The following is a 23,551-nucleotide window of genomic DNA, read 5'->3' on the forward strand; positions in this document are numbered from 1 at the left end:
GAAAAAACAACAATTTTCACCTGTTTCAAGTAGATTTTCATTTAAAATAAGTAGAAAAATCTGCCAGTGGAACAAGATTTTTTTGCTTGTAATGAGAAGATAAATCTTGTTCCACTGGCAGATTTTTCTACTTATTTCAAGTGAAAATTTACTTGAAACAGGTGAAAATTGTCAAATAAGTTATTTTTTTGGTAATGACTCTTGTTTTAAAGGAGCATGAGGCAGGATTGAGGGAGGATTTATGAAAAAAATAAATGTAATGAGATTTTTTGACTAAAAATGAGACATTTTAACTAGAAATAAGACAAATATTCCTGGTAAGATTTTGAGTTTTTGCAGTGTTACATTGTCTTACAATCACAGATACAACTACCTTATCTATTTACTTTCTTTTCCACTTTAGAATGCCTGATGCCTAATGTTTTATTTTTAATCTTTTCCTGAAGGCCTACACATCCCCTTTGGCCGGTAAACTCCTGAGCTCCTCCCCGGATCAATATCTAATCTAATATCTAATATGGACGGATCAATGGGAGGTGAAAACGGAAATTCTAACAGGTGCTGATGATGGGTGTCGTATGTTGAAGAAAACACAAAAAAAAACCCTGCTCACATACAATAATAATGAATATACCTCACATTTGTCAGTGCCAGAAACTTCAGTTGAGTCAAACGGATGACGAGCAGAAGAATAAATCAAAGCAGTCAAATATAAAATAGAAGTCAACGGCAGTGAGAGAAGGTGTGAGCGCTTTTAGATCAAAGAGCAACTCTGAACGCCACCCAGTCAGTCTCTTTCTCCTCTGCACTTTTACTCTCAGCAAAATAAGCTTTCCCCTCCCCAAAAAAAATCCACGTACATAACAGCAATGAATTATTAACACCGTGGACCGTATTTCCATAAGGGAGGGCTAAAAATACAAGCTCTATTTGTATTTGCTCATTAAAACAGCGAAGGTGCTAAGTGTGTTTGTTTCTCCTTCAGGGAATGTGGTGGCATAAAAAGCAGCGATGCTTGAAGTCAATGGCGCTTGCTGGAGATAAAAAAGAAGAAAGAAAAGCTCCAGATGGACAACTTCATCCTGGAATCTGCACAGGGAGAAATGCCTCGGCGGCGATGAGGAGCTCGGGCGGCCATCCAATCCCGCCTGGTCCTCCTGCACCTCAGGCACAAGGAGTTTATGGAGGCGAGAGTCTGGAAGGTCCCGTCACAAATAAGATATGAAAATAAACGGGAACAGCAAAGTGGCCGGACAATGTCAAAATAAAACAAAACCAAAAAAAAGCAGCAGCGTTGAGATGGATGAAGACATCAGAGTGGAGCTATTGATCTGAGGCCCCACTTCCAGCCCCTGATTTGCAATTGCGGAGAAAATCAGAGCCAAGTATCCATGGAAACGGAATAATCTAGTAGTGAGGAGAGCGAGAAGGCAAGCTCCAATGCCTTTATGGTTTACAAAGTAATAAAGGCCCAAACACAGGCCCGAGAGGAGCCGTGATTATAGCCCACCGTGTTGCAATGCATCGCAAGAGTCTTAACAGCAAACAATGCGATGGGCCCATTAAAACCGTGAACCAAAGGCACAAACCCCAAAACCATCCACAAGAAAGTGCAAAGAAAGAGAGAAAGTGTGAAAAAGAACAAAGAAGATGGAGGAATAATACACCAAAAGAATGAGAAATATCATATTCTATTGTTCATAAGATACGAGCAAAGAAACTGGAGTCAGATATTCTTTTTCAAAGAGCTGTTGGTTTATTAAGTGGTAAGAAATCTAAGCTTTCGTTAGGTGATAAAGCAACGTGAAGGGAAGCAGTTCTGAGTGAGAATTGAATATATATTTACACCAAAATGTGAATTATTATTAACCATAGTTACAACAGGCCTACAACTAAATACAATTTCTGTAATTTCTGAAAACACTTTTAAAGTGGGTCTATTGCTCCTAGAGCTAGCATTCATTTCCATTTTGCAGCACAATTTAGAGTTAAAACTAAATTATTAGATCAAATTTATGGCAGTATTACAACAAGATTCAGTGTTTTAACTCTTTTTGAACTCGTGAACTCCCAAAACTTCACAATTAAAAATAATAGCCTGTCTTTATGATCTCCTTCCCCAATATTTAAAAAAAAAATAACTTTCATCACTTTCATTAAGATTTAATCACCAATTATTTTCCTTACACTATTTTCTTTTCCACTGCTTTGAAAATGCTGTGTTTATCTCATCATTTTATAAGTGTGACACAGCTGATTGACTGTTCACCAGCAGGGGAGGGTTTTACTGCATTAGCTTGCCGAGTAACAGAATACTGAAAACTCATTTGTGAAGAATTTTCTAGTGGTTCTTTATTTGTTCACTCCATCATACAACGGGGAAGGGCAACATTCTTCCTCTTAAATAGGTTACATCCCTTGCTAATTGCCAAATTGGGCCAAACCACTGGCAAGGGATGTATGCTAATTCATGTGTCCAAAAAGACAAATAAATACATAATAAACACAAACAATAACAGAATAAAATTGCCTTCTGTGACACACTAACCTCTCAGAAAACTACTGAGCAATAATACTTAGAGACATGTTCACCCTTTTTAAATAACTACACCTGTCGTGGTGGTGCAAACATACCATTGACCTGGCTCATATGCAAACTGCTAACAACACCTGGCCAAAATATTATACACCGTAAGTGTATTCATCACCGTACGTAAGTCCACACACTGCGCTCTTCCTTACGTGAGTGCAGCCAAGTGAAACCACTCAGATTCCTCACAACTCCACAACTAAAGATCAGTTTCTGAGTCCTGGCTCCTGGCCCAACAACGGTACGGAGGAAAAACTAATCAACTGCGTTTACATGCATCAATAACCCTTTTAAAACCCGAATATTGGCAATAACCCGAATTTGCGCGGCCATGTAAACACCAATAACCCCTTTGAATAACCCGAATTTGCTCATATTCAGGTTTTTAAAAACCCCAATATGAGCCCTGGGTTACTCCTTTTAAAACCCGAATATTGGGTCATGTAAACGCCAAACGGAATATCCCCATCAAACGGAACGGGAATTTGTTTTCTGCACATGCTCTGTTCACAAGGAATCCTGGTCTTTTGAGTCCAGGAAGTTCTTATAAACACGGAGAAACCAAGACCAGATCACTTTTGGAGCGAGGAGGAAACTAATCACTTCATAAATGTAATGAAGGATATGAACATTTCTGCATTTGTAGACGGTAGGAAGTACGGGGATAGCCAGATTTAAAAGAAGGTGAGCGAAAAGTTGCACGAAGCAGCATTTGTTTTGAATTTGGATACAGGAAGAAGAAGCAGAAATGACGGGAATTGCGTCATCACGTTCTCCATACGTCGCTGGTTTGATCCAGATATCCCGAATGATTAATTACCATGGATACAGGGATAACCCTGTTTGCTCACGCATGGAAACGGAATATTCCGAATGTTTCAGTAACCGGAATATTAGTAATAACCCGAATTTTGACTACATGTAAACGTAGTCACCGTGAAGTAAAAGCATTTGGGGCAATAAGGAGCATTCGATACAGACGATAACTATTATTCTTGACCAGGGGTCGGCAACCCAAAATGTTGAAAGAGCCATATTGGACCAAAAACACAAAAAACAAATATGTCTGGAGCCGCAAAAAATGAAAAGTCTTGTATAAGCCTTAGAATGAAGACAAATGGCGAAATGTCAAGAAAAAAGTTGAAATGTCGAGAAAAAAGTTTAAATGTTGAGAAAAAAGTCAAAATTTCAAGAAAAACATTCGAAATGTCGAGATTAATGTTGAAGTACAATCTCGAGAAAAAGTCGAAATGTCGTCGAAAAAAGTCAAAATGTCGAGGAAATAGTCAGAATTTTGTGGAAAAAAGTCGAGATTAAAAAGGAAAGGACAAAGGAAGAAAAAAAGGAAAAAAAGAAGAAAAAAGAAAAAAGAAAAAAAAAGAATAAAAAGAGAAAAAAATGAAAAAAAAAGGGGAAAAAAAGGTCAAACATTTTTGAAAAAGCTCCAGGAGCCACTAGGGCAGCGCTAGAGAGCAGCATGCGGCTCTAGAGCCGCGGGTTGCCGACCCCCGTTCTTGACAGACTAAACAAATGTTGGTTTAAATCTTTTCTCAAAGATAGATTAGTTTATGTGAGCGCATGTGAATAAATGTTCAGGTAAAAAATATGAATAAAGGTTCAGGTAAAAAAGCTGTAAAAAGAACTGTGGTGTTCCACAAGGCTCAATTTGAGGGCCCAAACTTTTTATCCCTAAATGCCATGGCATCAGCCACAGCTTTACACTGCCATGCCAGCAAATAACCCAGGGAGGATTGATGTCCTTTTAAAAGATGCCTAACATAAAAGTCATGGAGAAGGAGGACATTGTCCTTTTAACAGCCATTCAAGTCTACAGTTTACATCCCAATGAGGCTTTTAGACAGAACGCTTTCTCTGTTACAGAAGAAAGAAGAAATACTGATTACGCAAGAAAGCAAAGTCTACTTTTCATAATATCCTTGGAGGATGTTCAAGATGCCGAGTCATACACTCTTTCAAGTACTGTCTCTCCGCCAATATTACTCTTATGATGTAAAGATAGACTTGAAGAGAGGCTGATAATTCATCCCCAAGGTGCGTTTTAATTGCAGCAAATAAATTCACGTCTGCAGTTTGTGGTTTTGGGTTCAGTAATTGCAGGGTTTATAGGGATAGTTGCCCTGGCCCTTCGCTCTCCTGGCAGGGCTGTGGTCTGAATTATACATCTGTCCTGCCCTCCACAAATCTGCTGTCCCTTGTCTGGCCCAATTATAAGATGTGTAATTCTGGATGGTTCCTGCTGATAAAGAATGAACAAATTGATTTGATTTGAAACTGACGTCTAGTCTATTCATGTGGAGTGCGTGTCTTACATGTGTGCCAAATTTATCAACATTTTCTATGATCAAAAGTGACATCCTACTAGATCTTGTCCAGTCCACTAACGCTCCATGAGATTAGATTTACAGAATATTAGATATACAGATGTAAAATGATATGAAAAATGTCAACAGTAATTTAGAATGAAATACAGGCGGCTCCATCTGTTCCTACCTGCCATGGTGGAGATTCCCAGAGTGACTCCGATGGACAGTTCAATCTGTGTTCCCTGGAAAACAGAAGAGAAAAGATGATTTTTTTTTCCCTTATACAGGACTGTCTCAGAAAATTAGAATTCTGATAAAGTCCTTTATTTTCTGTAATGCAAAACTGTCATACATTCTGGATTCATTACAAATCAACTGAAATATTGCAAGACTTTTATTATTTTAATATTGCTGATCATGGTTTACAGCTTAAGAAAACTCAAATATCCTATCTCAAAAAATTTGAATATTCTGGGAATCTTAATCTTAAATCTCTTTTATATATTGCATTATTAGTTTGCCATCACTTTTGTGTAGTTTTACTTTCTGTTTTTTGTATGTTAATCTTGACATGAAATTTTAATATCTTCGGTGGAGGCTTCAAATAAGCCCATTGGGTTTTTTGCCTCTTCCTGCACCTATAGTGTTTATCATTGATATTTCCTGTATATTTTTTTTTTTTAAACTGTGCAAAACAATAAACTAAACTAATAAACTAAAACTGTAAGCCATAATCAGCAATATTAAAATAATAAAAGGCTTGCAATATTTCAGTTGATTTGTAATGAATCCAGAATGTATGACATTTTAGTTTTTTTTTAAATTGCATTACAGAAAATAAAGAACTTTATCACAATATTCTAATTTTCTGAGACAGTCCTGTAAGTAACTAATTCATGTGAAGAAAAAAAACAAATAAACAAAAAATGAGACAATAGATAATATTTAATCCACTTACTGCTGCGATCATGATGGCATTATCCAGAAAACCAAATCCGATGAAAGGGATGGCATTGTGGAATAAAACTGAAAACATACAGAATTAAGTAAATACGATAAGAAAAACAAACTTACTAGGCAGTTAAGCTTTTAAAGTTTATGAACAATTTGCCAACTGAAGTACGTCTGCACAATATGCAATCAACTTGTCATGTTGTCCTTCATTTTCAGTGCTTTCAGCTGCTTATCTGGCGCTCTAGTTTCAAATTAGCAGCCCCTTCCCCAGATATATTTCCTATATTTGTTTCCCTAAATGTCTCTGTATTCATTTAGATGCATAATACCAATTATAAAACTTGAGCAATATGATCTTAAAATAGAGTTTGTACATATGTTTCAGCAAACAGTACTTGCAATTTTTCCTCACATCACTTCTTTCTGCTGTTTAGAAATGCTCCAAAAATGAAAATGCAGCCTTGCAACAGATCATTATATTTTCACACTTATATATTGAATGATACATGCAAATCCCACATGACAAGAATTTCTGTACAATTTGCATTTTAAGCAATCCAATCCCAGAGATAATTAATCCGTGCACCAATATGTTTCCTCTGGTGAACAAATCTGATTATAAAGGAAGTTGTTGAATCAAGCTTTTTTTTTATGGATATTTAGATTTCAGAGTAAACTGGACTTTGATGGGAAAGGAAGACAAATCAATGAAATTGATTTCAGTGTTGTGTTTTACTAATCAGATTGAATCTGTATCATCAATAAAATAAATATATAAATAAAAAGAAACCTTTTTTTCCAAGTTCCTTAAATGCTATTATAACGAAAGAAAATAATCCTTAAGCCTGAACTGTGAATGTAACAGAAAGACAGTAATCAATGCATTACAATTTCTGATATCTTCCAAGAAGATGGAGAGTATATGGGTGTGTGCGGGTTGTCAACTCTCACCGTGTCTGATCTGGGCTGCATTTGGTGGTGATGGCTGCAATGTCTCTGAGGGGGAAAAGAAAACATCAAAAAAACATCAGAAGTTTTCATGAACTGCTGATGTTTGACTTCAAGCATCTGCAGCAACAAAGACCAAAAACTCATCACAGTCTCTTTTTGTCACTCTGAGCTAAGGTTCCGTAATAACTTCTGAAAGAGCTGCACAAAAGATAAAAAAAATCTTCCTTATAATCATTTCTATGGCTTTAGTCCGATTATTCAGTAAAAGTAAAAGCGACAGTTTTGAGAACGGCGGGGTTTCTCAAAAACTAGTCCAAATCTGGGATCTCAGTTGGGGATCTGAGCTGCTGCACTTTGCTCACAAGCATCTAAGGACTCAGGATATTAATGGCAGCATTTTTATGTGAGACTTGGCGCAGAGGTGTCAAGTAACAAAGTACAAATACTTTGTTACCTTACTTAAGTAGAAATTTTGGTTATCTATACTTCACTGGAGTAATTATTTTTCAGACGACTTTTTACTTTTACTCCTTACATTTTCACGCAATTATCTGTACTTTTTACTCCTTACATTTTAAAAACAGCCTCGTTACTCTATTTCATTTGGGCCTTTAATAAAAACTATCCAGTTAAATTGCTCCATCCGGATAGAGTGAATTTGGTTGTGGTTGTTTCAGATGTTCTTGTCCAGTTTTGTTCTTACATCCGTTCCCTCAGATTCCTGCAACTAAACTTGGATGTACATTCCAATAAAGGTTAGGATAAATGATAACATGCCTCTGAAGTTTGACTTTTTGCACCATTACAATTAGGGTTGCAAAGGGGTGGAAAATTTCCGGTAAATTTCCGGAAACTTTCCGGAAACTTTCCATGGGAAGTTAAGCTGGGGAATTTTGGAAATATTCCAAATTGGAAACTTTCCATGGGAATTATGGGAATTTATGGGAATTATTGGGAATTTATGGGAATTAACTGGAAATTGGGGGTAATTTAAACAAACTGTATCATATCCAAACATAAATGTAAATATTTATTTTGTCATAAGCAGATATCCATGCAAGATAATACAAAAACATGACATTTCAACAGATTTATTTGAGTAGAACTTTAGTTTTTATTCTTGTATGAACAATTATTTTAATGAACAACAAAAACATGAATGTTGAGTAAATACTAACTCACCCCACTCCCCCACCCAATCAAAAAGTAAAATGACCCCAACCCCCAATTTGAATTATACTAAGATGCATTCATTTTCAATGGCTTTTGTCCTTAATGGCTGTTTTCCCCCTTACATTACTTTTACTTTTATACTTTAAGTAGTTTTGAAACCAGTACTTTTATACTTTTACTTGAGTAAAAAACTTGAGTTGATACTTTAACTTCTACAGGAGTATTTTTAAACTCTAGTATCTATACTTCTACCTGAGTAATGAATGTGAATATTTTTGACACCTCTTGGCATCTGCTTTACATTTACAGATTCATTATGCATATGGCTTTGGCTGTTTTGTGATTTTAACAAGTGAAAAAGCTGCAGAGTCAGACTGGCGGAGTCCAGTATCCTGAGACGCTGAACTGACTCAAGAGCCACCAATTACAGGAACGAGCCAATTACAGCTAAAGATAAATCTGCTGAGTCCATCGCTTTGAGGAGAGACGCATGGACACCCGAGCATTTACATATTTGACTTGCACAAGCTTCACAAAAACTTAAAAAGAGGGAGACAAAGGTCGAAAGTTCAGAAAGTGGTGAGTGTGAATGTGTGTGTGGTTCACATTAACAAGTCAGAGGTCAGATTGTTTCTTACACATCAGCAGTGGGTTTACGTGAGGTCTATTTAAGGATGGAAGATGGAGTTGGACATGTTTTCCAAAGTCCAAACAGGTCAGAAATATCTCCTGCTTTTCAGGGACTGAGGGAACTTAGACTTGGCAGCAGCATTAGTACGATTAGTTGCAACTATCTCAAGATTAAAGACACGTATGTTTGTCTCATTCAACACATCTGCTCATCCCACAATTCCTTCTGTTCTCTAAACTTTCTAGGTATTAAAAAATAAAAAGCATCAAAAGTCTTTTAAGTTGGATTTGCACCACAATCTGCCGGTCCCTTCTGTCTCCTGACAGGACGGTTTCACAGCCTCAGGTTGCTAGGCAACGGTATCTGCTCCTCACAGGGAGCACTTTTACTAAGCAACAATGTTCACTAAGCGATGGAATGAAGATATTTCAAATTCAGGGGTTAAAACCTTGTCTTTCACTCATTTCTGAATGACAAGATGCCGGTCTGTCCAGTTATTAGCAGGGATGGGAATTCCAGATTTTAAAGATACCAATTCCATTTTCGATTCTGCTTAAAGATTAGGTTCTTTATCGATTCCCTTATCCATTTTCATTTGGGGAAAAAAGGACAACAATGAGGCAAATGGCGCTAATATGATAGGCAATTTTTGTTAATTAATTATTTACCTATTTTGATGGGTTTTTTTCAGGGGGAGGGTTAACCTTCTACCTTGCAATGTTAGATGCAATGTAAATATTTAAATACTGTATATTCAGCTCTTCGAAAGTAAGCTGTTCATTCCTGCTCCGACAAGTTTTGTTTTTTTATGTTTTTTTATAAATAAAATTGAATTGAACCTGCAGTATTATTAGCCAAGGAAATGCTAACGTTGCTGCTACTCGGTTGAGAATTAATGACGTTGGTCCGGAGCGGATCAAAAACGTGAAATTCATTGATTGTTATTGCGTGCTGATATGATATTCACTTGTGCAACGTGTGTGATAATGTCATTTGCACCTGCTGGAATCGAAAAGGGAATAATTTGCAAATTTTGTAAACGATTCCAAGGAATTAAAACACCGGGAACAAGTTCTGAACAAGAACCGGTTCTCAATTCCCATCCCTAGTTATTAGTAGCTGAATGAACAAATATAAAAACTAATTTCCTCCAGTCGAAGCCCAAACATGAAACACCATGACACCAAACATTAAACATGCAACCTGCTGATTGGATGTTATTTGAAAGCTATTTTGTAACTATGGTGCCAGTGATGCTACAAAAAGACATTTAGATTTAAAATAACAGAAAAGTTAGTTTTTTTTCCTCTTCCACAATTTAAGCCGACTGAACTGAAGTGAGTTGTGTTAGGTACTTGAATTATAACTGACAAGCACAGTAGACATTACACATAACTGTGATGTGTTTAACTAATGTGCTCATACTTGAAACTAGGGGTGGGTATTGGGAAGGACCTCACGATACGATACGCATCGCGATACTTGAGCCACGATACGATACACATTGCAATATCCCGATTATGCGATATCCCAATTATTATATTCTACATAGTTCACCGAAAAATTTTAAAATGCATTACACATCTTAAAATCCAAGTTGTATATATGTACATCAGATGATAGTGATGGATCTTAAAATCCGAGTTGCACGTTCATCAGATTATAGTGACAATTCATGGGACAAACTGAGTCAAAACAATGTTTTATTATAACTATACAAGCTAAAGTTACAACATATTTGTATACGTTTTTCATATTATTTACATCATATGAAATTAACATTAAATTTAGTATGAGGTTGCTTTAATTATGTGGCAAATGATAATAAACACAAGAAAGATGGAACTAAAACCAAGGACAGGCACAGTGATCAGTCAGTATAGATATAAATCCATAAATAAATAAACCTCTGTCCATTATTTTTCATTTTTTAAGGACAGGCAATTGTGTTATATAAAAAATAAATTATAAAATGAAATAAAACGTGAAATAAAACCTGAGCTCAGTGCAGGGCCCTCCCAGGGTTGGTAGAGAGTGGCAATGCCCAGGACTGTCACTTAGGTAGGAGCACTGGGTGATATAATGGGAAAAAAATCGGGGATAAGATAAAAAAAAAAAAAAAAAAAAAAAAAAAAAAAAAAAAAATCGATATTCAAATTTTGAATATCGATATTGAATCGGCTGGAAAAGTATCGCGATATATTGCCATATCGATATTTTTGCCCACCCCTACTTGAAACAAAATAAAATAGATATCATTAACAAGTTCTGAAATGGATTAAAAATGTATGACACTTCATTCTGAATATTTTCACTTTGTTGTAAAACTCATACTGTAATAACATTACTTTACAATTGAGCCTTATTAAAAATTATCTTATCTTATTATCTTCAAACATGCTGCATCATGAAATATACACCAAGCGTCATGACAGGTTTATTTCCTCAGGCAGAATGGAGAAATCTTTTTCAATACGCCCTCTGGCAGATACCTAAAAATCATAAATCTAAACTAATTATAAATTACTACTGATCAAAATTGTCAATATTTGGTGTTGGTCAGTTTAAGCAAGAGCCGATTTTAAATCTTCGGACTCAGAAATCCATAACACATTAATCCAACGGTTGGCCGGTAAAATGATTAAAGCATCCATAGCTGCCGGCGACGTCGGCTCCAACACCTCCTTTGCATGTGAAAGCTCATTCAAAGCTTTGATTAAACACACTTTGATGTGCAGAGCGCATGTTGCAAAGGTGTTGTATAGAATCAGCTTCAGACGACTTCAGTCGCTAATCAGTGAGGAGAGAGCTCTGGTAAACATCACAACTAAAAGTGGAATTAGAGGAAGACAACTACCATAGTTTGAATCTTCACGATTGCCAAAATATTCATGCAACTCTGACGATCTTTGGCCGGGGAATTTAAAGGTTGCAATTTACGGTTATGCTGTTAATGGAATGATATTAGTTTTGACTCCTAACTATCACAAACCTAATGTTAATTAAGAAAAAGAAAAACATGCTTCCATTAAAAGTGAATTATTTCCTCTACTACTACTACTACTACTACTACTATTTAGCAGATAGTCGACTAAACATCTGAGAGAACACAAACAAGAAATCACATGGGATTTCAGTAATATTAAGGCCAAGCTGATTGTTTTTTTAATAATATTTTTATTAAGCCTATCATAAGATAGAGGAGTTGGACATTTTTATATTTCATTATAATATGTTTTTTAAATATATTTTCTATAACAGTTTATCATTTTATAAAATGATTAAAGAGAATATAAAAGCATCTCTAACAGCAATCGCTATTTGTTGGCCTGAATCAGTTCTGTTTAAGAATTTTAAAACTATAATGTCACCCTATAAAACAATCCCTCTCACACTCGTTTACATCATACGACGGAGTATTAGGGCCAAACTAAGACAAAAAAAATTTGGAAATTACGAGAATAAAGTCGTAAAAATTACGAGAATAAAGTCCTAATGTTGCGAGAATAAAGTCGTAAAATTACGAGAATAAAGTCGTAATAGAATAAAGTCGTAATATTATGAGAATAAAGTCGTAATATTACGAGAATAAAGTCGTAAAATTCCGAGAATAAAGTCGTAAAATTCCTAGAATAAAGTGGTAGCCTAATTTATGAGAATAAAGTCGTAATATTATGAAAATAAAGTGGTAATTTATGAGAACTTCAGAAATTCATGAGAAGAGCATCTTCTCCCTGTGTTAAAATGAGGAATATTGAGCATCTTGTGAAGTTATATTTATACATTTATAATATATTACAACTTTATTCTCGTAATATTACGACTTTATTCTCGTAATTTTTTTGTCTTAGTTTGGCCCTAATACTCCGTCGTAACATCAAACTAACAGAAAGTCGAATTGTTGCCTTAATCTGACAGATTTTTAAGTCACATATACCGGGCTGTCGTTGAACCGACCTGAAGCTCTTCAGATCGAGCTGTTAGTTCATGTAACTGCACTGACTGTTGTGCTCTACATAAAGCTTTTAATTTTTAAAATAGTTTTATCAAACTTGATCATTAACACTCTACTATTATGCATGTACGTATTTTATTCTGTAAAGCACTATGAGTTGCACTTGTGTTTGAAAGGTTGAGTTGAAAGGTGTTTTATAAATACATTTGAACGGAGAATATAATATAATCTCCAGCATTGAATTACATACTGTATATACTGTATGTGTATAAATATAGAAGCTAAACATCACCAATGTTAGCTGTTGCAAGATGAGAGGGAGATGACAGATTTTCACAAAGCTCCCTTTGTGAAGTGAAGCCGGTTAAAATACGCCCTGTTTTCACTGCTAAATGTCTGAACGAGGTCTGACATCTGTTATACTATGTTTTAAATGCAAGTAAATGCTCATTTGCATCGTTTAGCATCAATACTTTCATCAATAAAGAGCCCATGTTTGCAGGGAGCTCCTGGACCGGGACCAAAGGGTTTTAAATAGCAGCAGCTCACATAATGAGTCTAGATAAGGTCATAGAGACGCACAATACACTTTTTTTATATGATGTGCATCCTGATAACAATTATTGATTCCAATATCAAAGGGTTGTTCTGGTTTAAAATTGAATATGTGCAAAAGAAAAGTGAAACTCTACATACATTCTTCGGCCCCGTTTCCACGGTGGTGTTTTCATGCGTTTTGGACGTTCGTTTACACGAAAACGAAGCTCAAAGTCACCAAAAACGATCATTTCTGAAAACTCCGGACAAAGTGGAGATTTGCAAAAACTCCGTCTTCACGTTTGCTTGTAAACGGAGGGAAACGGACATTTAGGCTTCAGAACGTCACATTATGCCACAGAAACGTCACCACACTGCAAAAACTCAAAATCTTAACAAGAATATTTGTCTTATTTCTAGTTAAAATTTTTCATTTTTAGTCCAAAAAAAAAAAAAAAAAAAAAAAAAAAAAAATCGCATTACACTTAAAACAAGACTCATCACTGGAAAAAAGTGAAAATTTACTTGAAACAGGTGAAAATTGTCAAATAAGTTATTTATCTGGTAATGACTCTTGTTTTAAGTGTAATTTAAAGACACTGCTTCATCTATTCAGAATAAATCAATCAGGGCTACTGTATTTCAACAGTAACGACTTGAAGGATTTCAGAATGAATACTGGAATTTAAGGTGAATGATTTGTTCGGTGCGGTGTGTCTGATACCCAAGTGAATGACGCCAGTTCTGGCCAGAATACCGCCGGTGCATCAGATGATTCACAATTATAGGTTGATATTTTGTATTGTGACTAACACGGTGGTTACAGATCTGAGGTCAGTAGGTCAAAAACATGGTGAACTGACAAGAATCTGAGGTTATGCAAACTGCACCTCAGGAAAAAAGAGTAAAAGGAAAAGAAAATACATCTTGTTAAGACTTTTATCATATCACAAATATTGTGTTTTTATTATTTCTGTATCGTGTCCTTTTAAAACTATAAATTATCAGCTGTCTTTAGTAGAGGTGGGTGCAATTCATCGATATGTCGATGCATCGCGATGCGTCACGTGACGATTTGGAATCGATTAATTAAAAAAAAAAATAAATAAATGTATTTTTTTTTTTTTTTTTTAAGTTATCCTATCCAGATTCCAGACTGAATAAGCTGCTGCATTTCTTATTGTTCACTTGAAATATGGCAGATATGTTTACACTAAATAAATTTGATGGAAGTACATATCTTGTTTACTTGAATTAATGAACTCATTAAATCCAGGGCTTGACCGTGTTCAGTGTTTTCCGCCAATAGAGGGCGCTCTCATGCAAGTGCAGCTTTCCCTGGTCAAAGTTAAGTAAGTCAAAGAGCAAATGTTTACATAGTCATAAAATAAATTATTTTGTGTCTTTGAAAAATACATGTTAAATGTTCAAAAAACCTTGTTATTTACTTAATGAGTGTTGTTAGAGGAACTGAGTTAATTGATTGGCTATTTATTTACAAATGTAGCCACAGACGAAGACAAAATCAATCTTGTATGGAAAAAAGCATTAAAAAAAATCACAATAATCGAGGAATCGTGGCACCAATAATCGAATCCCAAATCGTTATAATCGAAGAATCGAAGAATCGAAGCTCCAATCATCGAAATCGAATCGAATCGTGAGGTACCCTTGTTTGCACACCCCTAGTCTTTAGTATTAATACTGACTACCATATTATAACTCAATGGAAAAAATCCTGTCATTCCCACTTGTGACTAAATGTTAATTCTTTAAGGGAATCCAGTTTAATTTCAAGAGGAGATTTTTTTAAAACAAACAAAACACCAACCTGGGGTTTAAACACTTAGTTAAAGCTGTTTGCAGCCGACTGGCTCAGCGCAGCTGTCATATTCTTCCCTTCTGTATCCCTTCACATATATTCTTCTCCCTTTCCCTTTGGCTGATTTATTTCTTAACATCGGCATTGTGATGCAGCTCTCAAAATCCATCTCCATCTCCCTGCTACAAGTACCGCGTTGTGCTCATTTGAAAGCGACACCACGCCGTGGCCCAGGAGCTGATTCATGTGGCATTTATTTTCCACTCAGCTCCTCTTCTTCAATCTTCCTCAAACTTCCCCGATGCTGCTCAGCAACTCAAACAGCTTCCTGGACAGAAACAAACATCTGTCTCTGAGGATTTCTCTGCTACTCTCCAATGCTTCTAATACAGTACAAGCTTGTCACGGTGCATCTGCACCCTGCATTTATAACTTTTAGGATTTCTCTCATTACAAATATAAATGTAACACATGAACCGGGGGCCGGCTTATGTGCAAAATCTACATGAACAACATTTATACATTAGGACCTACAGAGATGATGAATGGGAGGCAGCGAACCTGTACACAAATAAAAGGGAAACGCCTCCATACGTAACATAAACTGCCTGACACTGATGATGAGTGCACACAGAACAGGCCAAAAGCATCCCGACAATGGACTAACCCAGGGGTCGGCAACCCGAAATGCTGAAAGAGCCATATTGGACCAAAAACACAAAAAACAAATATGTCTGGAGCCGCAAAAAATGAAAAGTCTTGTATAAGCCTTAGAATGAAGGCAACACATGCTGCATGTTTCTATATTAGTTATAACTGGGGGAAGATATTTTTTTTCATTATGCACTTCGAGAAAAAAGTCGAAATGTCGAGAAAAAAGTCGAAATGTCAAGATTAACGTTGAAGTACAATCTTGAGAAAAAAGTTGAAATGTCGAGAAAAAAGTTGAAATGTCGAGAAAAAAGTTGAAATGTCGAGAAAAAAGTCGAAATGTCGAGAAAAAAGTCGAAATGTCGAGTAAATAGTCCAAATTTTGTGAAAAAAGTCGAAATGTTGAGAAAAAAGTTGAAATGTTGAGAAAAAAGTTGAAATGTCGAGAAAAGTCAAAAATTCGAGAAAAAAGGCGAAATGTCAAGTTAAAAAAGGAAAGGAAAAAGGAAGAAAAAAAGAGGAAAAAAAGGAAAAAAAAGGAAAAAAAAGAAAAAAAGAAAAAAGAAGAAAAAAAAGGAAAAAGAAAAAGGTCAAACAATTTTGAAAAAGCTCCAGGGAGCCACTAGGGCGGCGCTAAAGTTCAGGGGTTGCCGACCCCTGAACTAAACGGTGCTACAATCGACTGTAGAGCTCCAAGTAGTGGGTTCACTACTACAACAACTACAACAACTAAAACCTTTAAAATACAGTGATTTAATCCATTATTCCTACACTGATGACGAGTTTCCGTCTTACGTTGACAATGTCAAGTCCTACAATTGGACCTTAGAAATGCCGCCTGACTGGTATTGGATCGGTACTCAGTAACTGTCAATACTCAAAGCCTGCGTATCAGAATCAGTGTCAATGAACAAAAAAAGTATTTTAAAATCACTATATTAGTTATCATAACATTAATTAGGCGAAACTCTGATTTGAGATCGGCTTGACTAACATTGCTTTCCTGTTAAGGACTGGTGAAGCTGCATTTGAAGGCTGCAGACACTGCAATGAGAGGATGAAACTCTGGTCCTGGATAATGAGTTTCCTTAGTTTTCTTTCCCCATCTAAACTTTCTGGATAAAAAAAAAAACACTAATACTTGTACTTGCTGACTTTTTAAGATTTGCAAATCATTCTGACCAAGAGCTGTACTTTTAAATACAGCAGTGATTCCAGGTTTCTGCTTCTCACATGAATGGGCTCTCCAAAGACGTACAAACCGTTTATCTGCACACAAAAGCCCTTCACTTCACCCACCGCTCCTCGACAAGCCTGCAGTCATGACCCTTCCCGCCTCTCAAACATCTACTTTCCTTCAAATCCTGTTCTATAACACTAAATATTTTATTATTTTATTAATATTGATGGTGTTAACTGAAACAAGTTGCACAACTCTGTGGCAAATATGCCAACAGATTTTATTAAAAAAAACTGCTGCTAAGCTCACTTTTAGGTTGCAACAAGAGGATGCCGACAATTTAACCATTTCCCAAAAAGTGTCTCTTTTACACTGTGAAAGTAGCATGTCGAATTTAAATTTTTTGCAACCAGGTTGTGGTGAGATGGTGTTTGGTTCTGAAATTAATTGTTTTTTTTTCCATTTAAAAAGGGCATTAAAAAAAATACTAAAAAGCATTTAGTTTTTTTCTTATTTTCTTTGAATATTAGCAAAGGTTCAAAGTGAACCTTCTTGAGATTCAGACAGCTATTCGCCCCCAGGCTCCGTGTAGCACATACTGCCAAAGCTTCGTCTCCATATTTACATCCCAGAGAACGCTCTCTCAATAAGAAACACAGTCCAAGGTCACATGGCAGGCCGGACTTCTTTATAACGACCAAACAGACACCATGATGCTGCACAAACACCTGCTGGTGAGGACGGTTTTATCTGAGCTGCAGAAATGCACATTGGGGTCAGTCATGCTATCACAGATTATTATTTTGTCCATTTCACTTCAACTACGATGAGTTCACGTGCAGTCAGTTGTCATAGTTGAAGCAGAATAGATGGAATTAACAGTGGCTTTAGCAAATGTCCTCAGACCACAGTGATACTTCGCTTCGAGGCAGCGAATTGTTAATCCATTTCTTCTGAATTAGTGGCAGTGTAATGACATTTAACATCTGACAGGAAAAATGTTGAGGCTTGGAGGGCAAAATCTAATCTAATCTACTGTATCTATAGAAGCATTTTTGAACTGGAGAAGTGATTTTTATGTTGCTCAGCAATTCCTGTCTGATCTAATCAGAGTGTAATTGTATGCTTCTTTATTTTGTGTGGGGGACAAAAAAATAGCAACAATAATGCTGCACTCATCTGACAAAGTGCAATAAGGCCGATGTAAAGACTTTTAGGCTATGTACACACGTAGCCGGGTATTTTTAAAACCGAATATTTCCCCCCTCTGTTTATAAAATAATTTGTATCCACATTACATCGTTTTTAAAAAAAAAACCTTCCACACATAACCGAAGATCTGCGTTTTCGACCACATTCATAAGCATTCCAAACCTGTAGATGGCATTTGAGACAACCTGTCTTGACAAACCAAATGCATTAGCTGTTTTCCGTAATCTGCCCTCGTCAGCTAAATAGTAAAGCGTGCACGCAACTTTTTTGATCACACTGACGGGTGATCGCATGACCGTGGACCGCCCCTCGATATGAGGACGTAACATCTCCGACAGCGACAGGAGTGAGGACCGGGACATACGAAAATTCTCACGCCATTCCTCTGGGAGTACGAGTCTCGAAGTTTTCCCACCAGCTGGCAGTGCGTCCCGGTCTGACCCAAAAGCGGCGTCGACGATTACGGCGAGGTTCATGCCTAGGTGAAGTGTCTAAGAGGGGGTAAATTACGGACCGCAATCTTGTCCGTCACCTGTGCTCTTGGAGCAGTAGTTGGGCGTGTAAAATAAAAGAAGTAAACAACGCCCGCACAATAATTAGAACCACTGCAGTTTTCAAGGCATTCATGCTTCTGTAGTTCTGTAGTAAACAAGGGTCGCACGTTTGACGTCAGAGCAGATTTGTTGTTGTTTTGGCGCATAATGTGACGTTCGAAAACGCAAAACTCCGGTTGTCTCCATCTACACCAGGTCTACACGCATATACATAAACAGAGTTTTCAAAAATCTTCACTTTGCCCGGAGTTTTTTTAAACATTCGTTTATTTGCGTTTTCATGTGGATGACAGGTCCAAACGTAGGAAAATATCTTCGGTTTAGCAGAAACCCGGCTACGTGTGGACGGGGCCTAAGGAGTGAACCATAAGTTATAAAAAGACCAGTGCAAACCGTCTGCACTGTCACCCGTAGATTTATGAAGAGTTGTTTTGATGTCCATTTATAAGGTTTTTGGGGTTATGAGTCAGCTCTGTCTAACTTTAGTTAATCCAGAAATGCTCCAAATGGGTGGGGAGGAAAAACGACACCAAAGGGAAAGCCGTTGGCTCAACACGGTTGTTTACCTTTCAGAGTGATTCTCTGCCAAAACGCTAGCGGGTATCCAGTTTCAGATGGATCTATTGTGAAGTCATGAGAAAAACCCGTGGCTGGGTCTTTACCTTTCCGTTTCGTTTGTCCATGAGACCGATTAGGAACAGCTTTTATTGCATATGTTGCATCGTAAACCAAAGTTTTGAGAGGAAGTGTTTTGTAGAGCCTTTGAACAAGTCTAGCACAAGGGACAAAGTAAATAAGGCTATTCCTGGAAACTATGCAGTACTCTGAAATCTAGAGATGAGATGTCAGAGATGTTAAGTTACTCAGCTGTTGATTCTGGCAGTATTTTTTTGAATTTGAGACGGTAAAAGACTTGTGTTGAGGCTAACTTCTTTCCTATTGTAACTCTGTAAAGAGCTGATAAGGAAATGGATAAAAAACTGGATTTACAAAAATGAACAATGAAGAAATTATCAACTCCCATTGCTAAACTATGGAAACCAAAACAGTTTTTTTTCTACAAGCCTGTAAATGTGATTATTTGCAGTTAGACATTTGAACATGGAGTCCACTGAAGATCAATAGGCCTATTGATCATTTGAAGAACTGCACACTTTTTGACTTCCATGTTGGTATTATTTTCGCAAGCCAGATGTGTAACCTACAACTGAGTATAAGGGCCAAACGAAGACAAAAAAAAAATAGGAAATTACGAGAATAAAGTCCCAAACCTAATGTTGCGAGAATAAAGTCGTAATATTGCGAGAATAAAGTCGTAATATTGCGAGAATAAAGTCGTAATATTGCGAGAATAAAGTTGTATAATTACGAGAATAAAGTCATATTGTTGCGAGAATAAAGTCATATTGTTGCGAGAATAAAGTCGTAATATTACGAGAATAAAGTCGTAAAATTACGAGAATAAAGTCATATTGTTGCGAGAATAAAGTCATATTGTTGCGAGAATAAAGTCATATTGTTGCGAGAATAAAGTCATATTGTTGCGAGAATAAAGTCATATTGTTGCGAGAATAAAGTTGTAATATTACGAGAATAAAGTCGTAATATTACGAGAATAAAGTCGTAAAATTACGAGAATAAAGTCGTAAAATTACGAGAATAAAGTCGCAAAATTACGAGAATAAAGTCATATTGTTGCGAGAATAAAGTCATATTGTTGCGAGAATAAAGTCATATTGTTGCGAGAATAAAGTCATATTGTTTGCGAGAATAAAGTCGTAAAATTACGAGAATAAAGTCGTAAAATTACGAGAATAAAGTCATATTGTTGCGAGAATAAAGTCGTATTGTTGCGAGAATAAAGTCGTATTGTTGCAAGAATAAAGTCGTAATATTACGAGAATAAAGTTGTAATATTACGAGAATAAAGTCGTAAAATTACGAGAATAAAGTCGTAAAATTACGAGAATAAAGTCGTAAAATTACGAGAATAAAGTTGTAAAATTACGAGAATAAAGTCGTAAAATTACGAGAATAAAGTCGTAAAATTACGAGAATAAAGTCGCAAAATTACGAGAATAAAGTCGCAAAATTACGAGAATAAAGTCGCAAAATTACAAAAATAAAGTCGCAAAATTACGAGAATAAAGTCGCAAAATTACGAGAATAAAGTCATATTGTTGCGAGAATAAAGTCATATTGTTGCGAGAATAAAGTCGTAAAATTGCGAGAATAAAGTCGTAAAATTGCGAGAATAAAGTCGTAAAATTACAAGAATAAAGTCGTAAAATTACAAGAATAAAGTCGTAAAATTACAGAATAAAGTCATATTGTTGCGAGAATAAAGTCGTAAAATTACGAGAATAAAGTCGTAAAATTACGAGAATAAAGTCGTAAAATTACGAGAATAAAGTCATATTGTTGCGACAATAAAGTCATTTTGTTGCGAGAATAAAGTCGTAATATTACGACTTTATTCTCGTAATATTAGGACTTTATTCTCGTAACATTAGGCTATGACTTTATTCTCGTAATTTTACGACTTTATTCTCGTAATTTCCAATAATTTTTTTGTCTCAGCTTGGCCCTAATACTCCATCGTAGTAACCCATACCGAGGTGGTGACAATTTTGTCGGTCATTGTTAAAATTTCTTATCCTGCTAGCTGGATTAAGGTTCATCTCACAAAAATCCAAGATCTAAAAGCCTAAAAAGCTAGGGTCAAAAAGAAGACCAGAGGATATCTGAATGTGCACGAATGAATCCGAATGCAGATTCAATTGAAGTGGAGGATATTTGCAAGGAAGCAGGTGTGAAGGGAGAGTTTTGAGGGAGAGCAGCTTAACATGTGATGCAGAACAGTGTTTCTCAGCATTTTTTGAGGAAATGCAGATCATTTAGAATAAGGAAACAATCTCACAGCACACCAGAACTGAAAAAGCCTACAAAACAAAACACTGTAGCCATATACTCGTCTATAGGTGATGTTCATTTCCACTCACTTAGTATGGAAACCTTGGCCTGATTAAATGAACACAAAGATAAAAATCCTGGCAGGAATTCAAGAAAGACGCACACAAAGCTCTTCATCACACACCAAGCATAACGGAGTTGGTGCAATTAGATCCCCAGTGAAGGTAAATCCAAGAGAAAGATAACTTTTGTTGTATTCCCTCGAGCTCAAGGCTTTTGCTTTTTTTAAACCACCACGCATAGGTCTTCATCTGCTTAGTTCTTCATCTGGGTGAGACTTTTGTTCCGAGCCAAGTCGAGACTCTGCACTTTTCCTCTTAAAAATGTTTATCCATCATGATTTAACGTTTTGTCAGCATCCCTTCATGCATGCATCACTATTGCCTAAAAATGTCAGAACCTGCCGTCACCCTCTGAAATTATTAACTACTCTGCTACTCACTACACTACAGGTTCAGGCACTGAACAACGGCCAATTATTTGCAGTAACTAAGTCATCTTTTTGTACCAGGGAGAATTGTAATAAACTAATAAACAGGCTTCTTATTATGAACTTTTATTAGAGATTAAAATCTCTTGTGATTAGGGGTGGGTATTGGGAAGGACCTCACGATACGATACGCATCACGATACTTGAGCCACGATACGATACACATTGCGATATCCCGATTATGCGATATCCCGATTATTATATTCTACATAATTCCCCCAAAAATTTTAAAATGCATTACACATCTTAAAATCCAAGTTGTATATATGTACATCAGATGATAGTGATGGATCTTAAAATCAGAGTTGCACGTTCATCAGATTATAGTGACAAATTATTCACGGGACAAACTGAGTCAAAACAATGTTTTATTATAACTATACAAGCTAAAGTTACAACATATTTGTATATGTTTTTCATATTATTTACATCATATGAAATTAACATTAAATTTAGTATGAGGTTGCTTTAATTATGTGGCAAATGATAATAAACACAAGAAAGATGGTACTAAAACCAAGGACAGGCACAGTGATCAGTCAGTATAGATATAAATCCATAAATAAATAAACCTCTGTCCATTATTTTTCATTTTTTAAGGACAGGCAATTGTGTTATATAAAAAATAAATTATAAAATGAAATAAAACGTGAAATAAACCCTGAGCTCAGTGCAGGGCTGGTAGAGAGTGGCAATGCCCAGGACTGTCACTTAGGTAGGAGCACTGGGTGATATAATGGGAAAAAAAATCGGGGATAAAAAAAAAAATAAATTAAAAAAAAAAAAAAAAAAAAAAAAAAAAAAAAAAAAAAATCGATATTCAAATTTTGAATATCGATATTGAATCGGCTGGAAAAGTATCGCGATATATTGCCATATCGATATTTTTGCCCACCCCTACTTGTGAATAATGTCCCCAGAGTCTTTGGATCAAGAGTTAAAGTGGGAACCACATAACACACACACAAAAAAAGCTCTGCTATTACAGCCTGTACGTTCCTGTTCAAGTCAAAGCAGCACATGGGCAATAAGATTCACACATTTATGATGCATTTTAATTGGACTCACTGGGAAAAAGACAGGTTCAGTGAGCACAACGCTGATACAGCTAAGATTTTGATTTGTTTGCATTCCTTTATGACAGAAATGAGAAGAAGAAGAAAAAAAAGTCACCTTAATTGCAATCAGTGCAGTGAATCATTTTGGAACAATCCTGCAAAATAGTTCCAAAGTACAAAGTAACAGACTCTGGGAAAACCTACTGGTTAGTTTTTCTTTCTATGGTCTTCATACATTTTTCTGGTCTTAATTTATAATTCAATTATGTAAAACTCATTTTAGAACTTTTTAGACCAAGACATCTGATAGAAATAAAAATGTGTTCTTAGAATCCTGCTGTTGGTTTATAAATCGGCCTTGAGCCAAAACACAGTGAGGCATCACTCAGCTTTTATGCTCCATACCTGTGGAACAAACTCCCAGAATGCATCAGGGGCCGGATTCACAAAACATTCTTAAGAAAAAAAATCTTCTTAAGCGTCATTTTTTTCTTAA

The 23,551-nt window shown here is 36.1% G+C and overlaps 1 protein-coding gene across 1 annotated transcript in view; it reads right to left on the reverse strand.

Annotated features, from left to right (window-relative positions):
* tmem65 (transmembrane protein 65) overlaps positions 1-23,551 on the reverse strand; it is a 50,043-nt gene that overhangs the window by 6,865 nt on the left and 19,627 nt on the right. The window contains exons 2-4 of the mRNA XM_061741446.1: positions 6,820-6,864; positions 5,873-5,940; positions 5,102-5,156 (exon numbers count right to left, since the gene is read on the reverse strand). Coding sequence (XP_061597430.1) covers positions 5,102-5,156; positions 5,873-5,940; positions 6,820-6,864 — 168 coding nt within the window. The remainder of the gene's footprint in view (positions 1-5,101; positions 5,157-5,872; positions 5,941-6,819; positions 6,865-23,551) is intronic.

This window comes from Cololabis saira, chromosome 15, assembly GCF_033807715.1.
Source record: "Cololabis saira isolate AMF1-May2022 chromosome 15, fColSai1.1, whole genome shotgun sequence".
Lineage (NCBI taxonomy): Eukaryota > Metazoa > Chordata > Actinopteri > Beloniformes > Belonidae > Cololabis > Cololabis saira.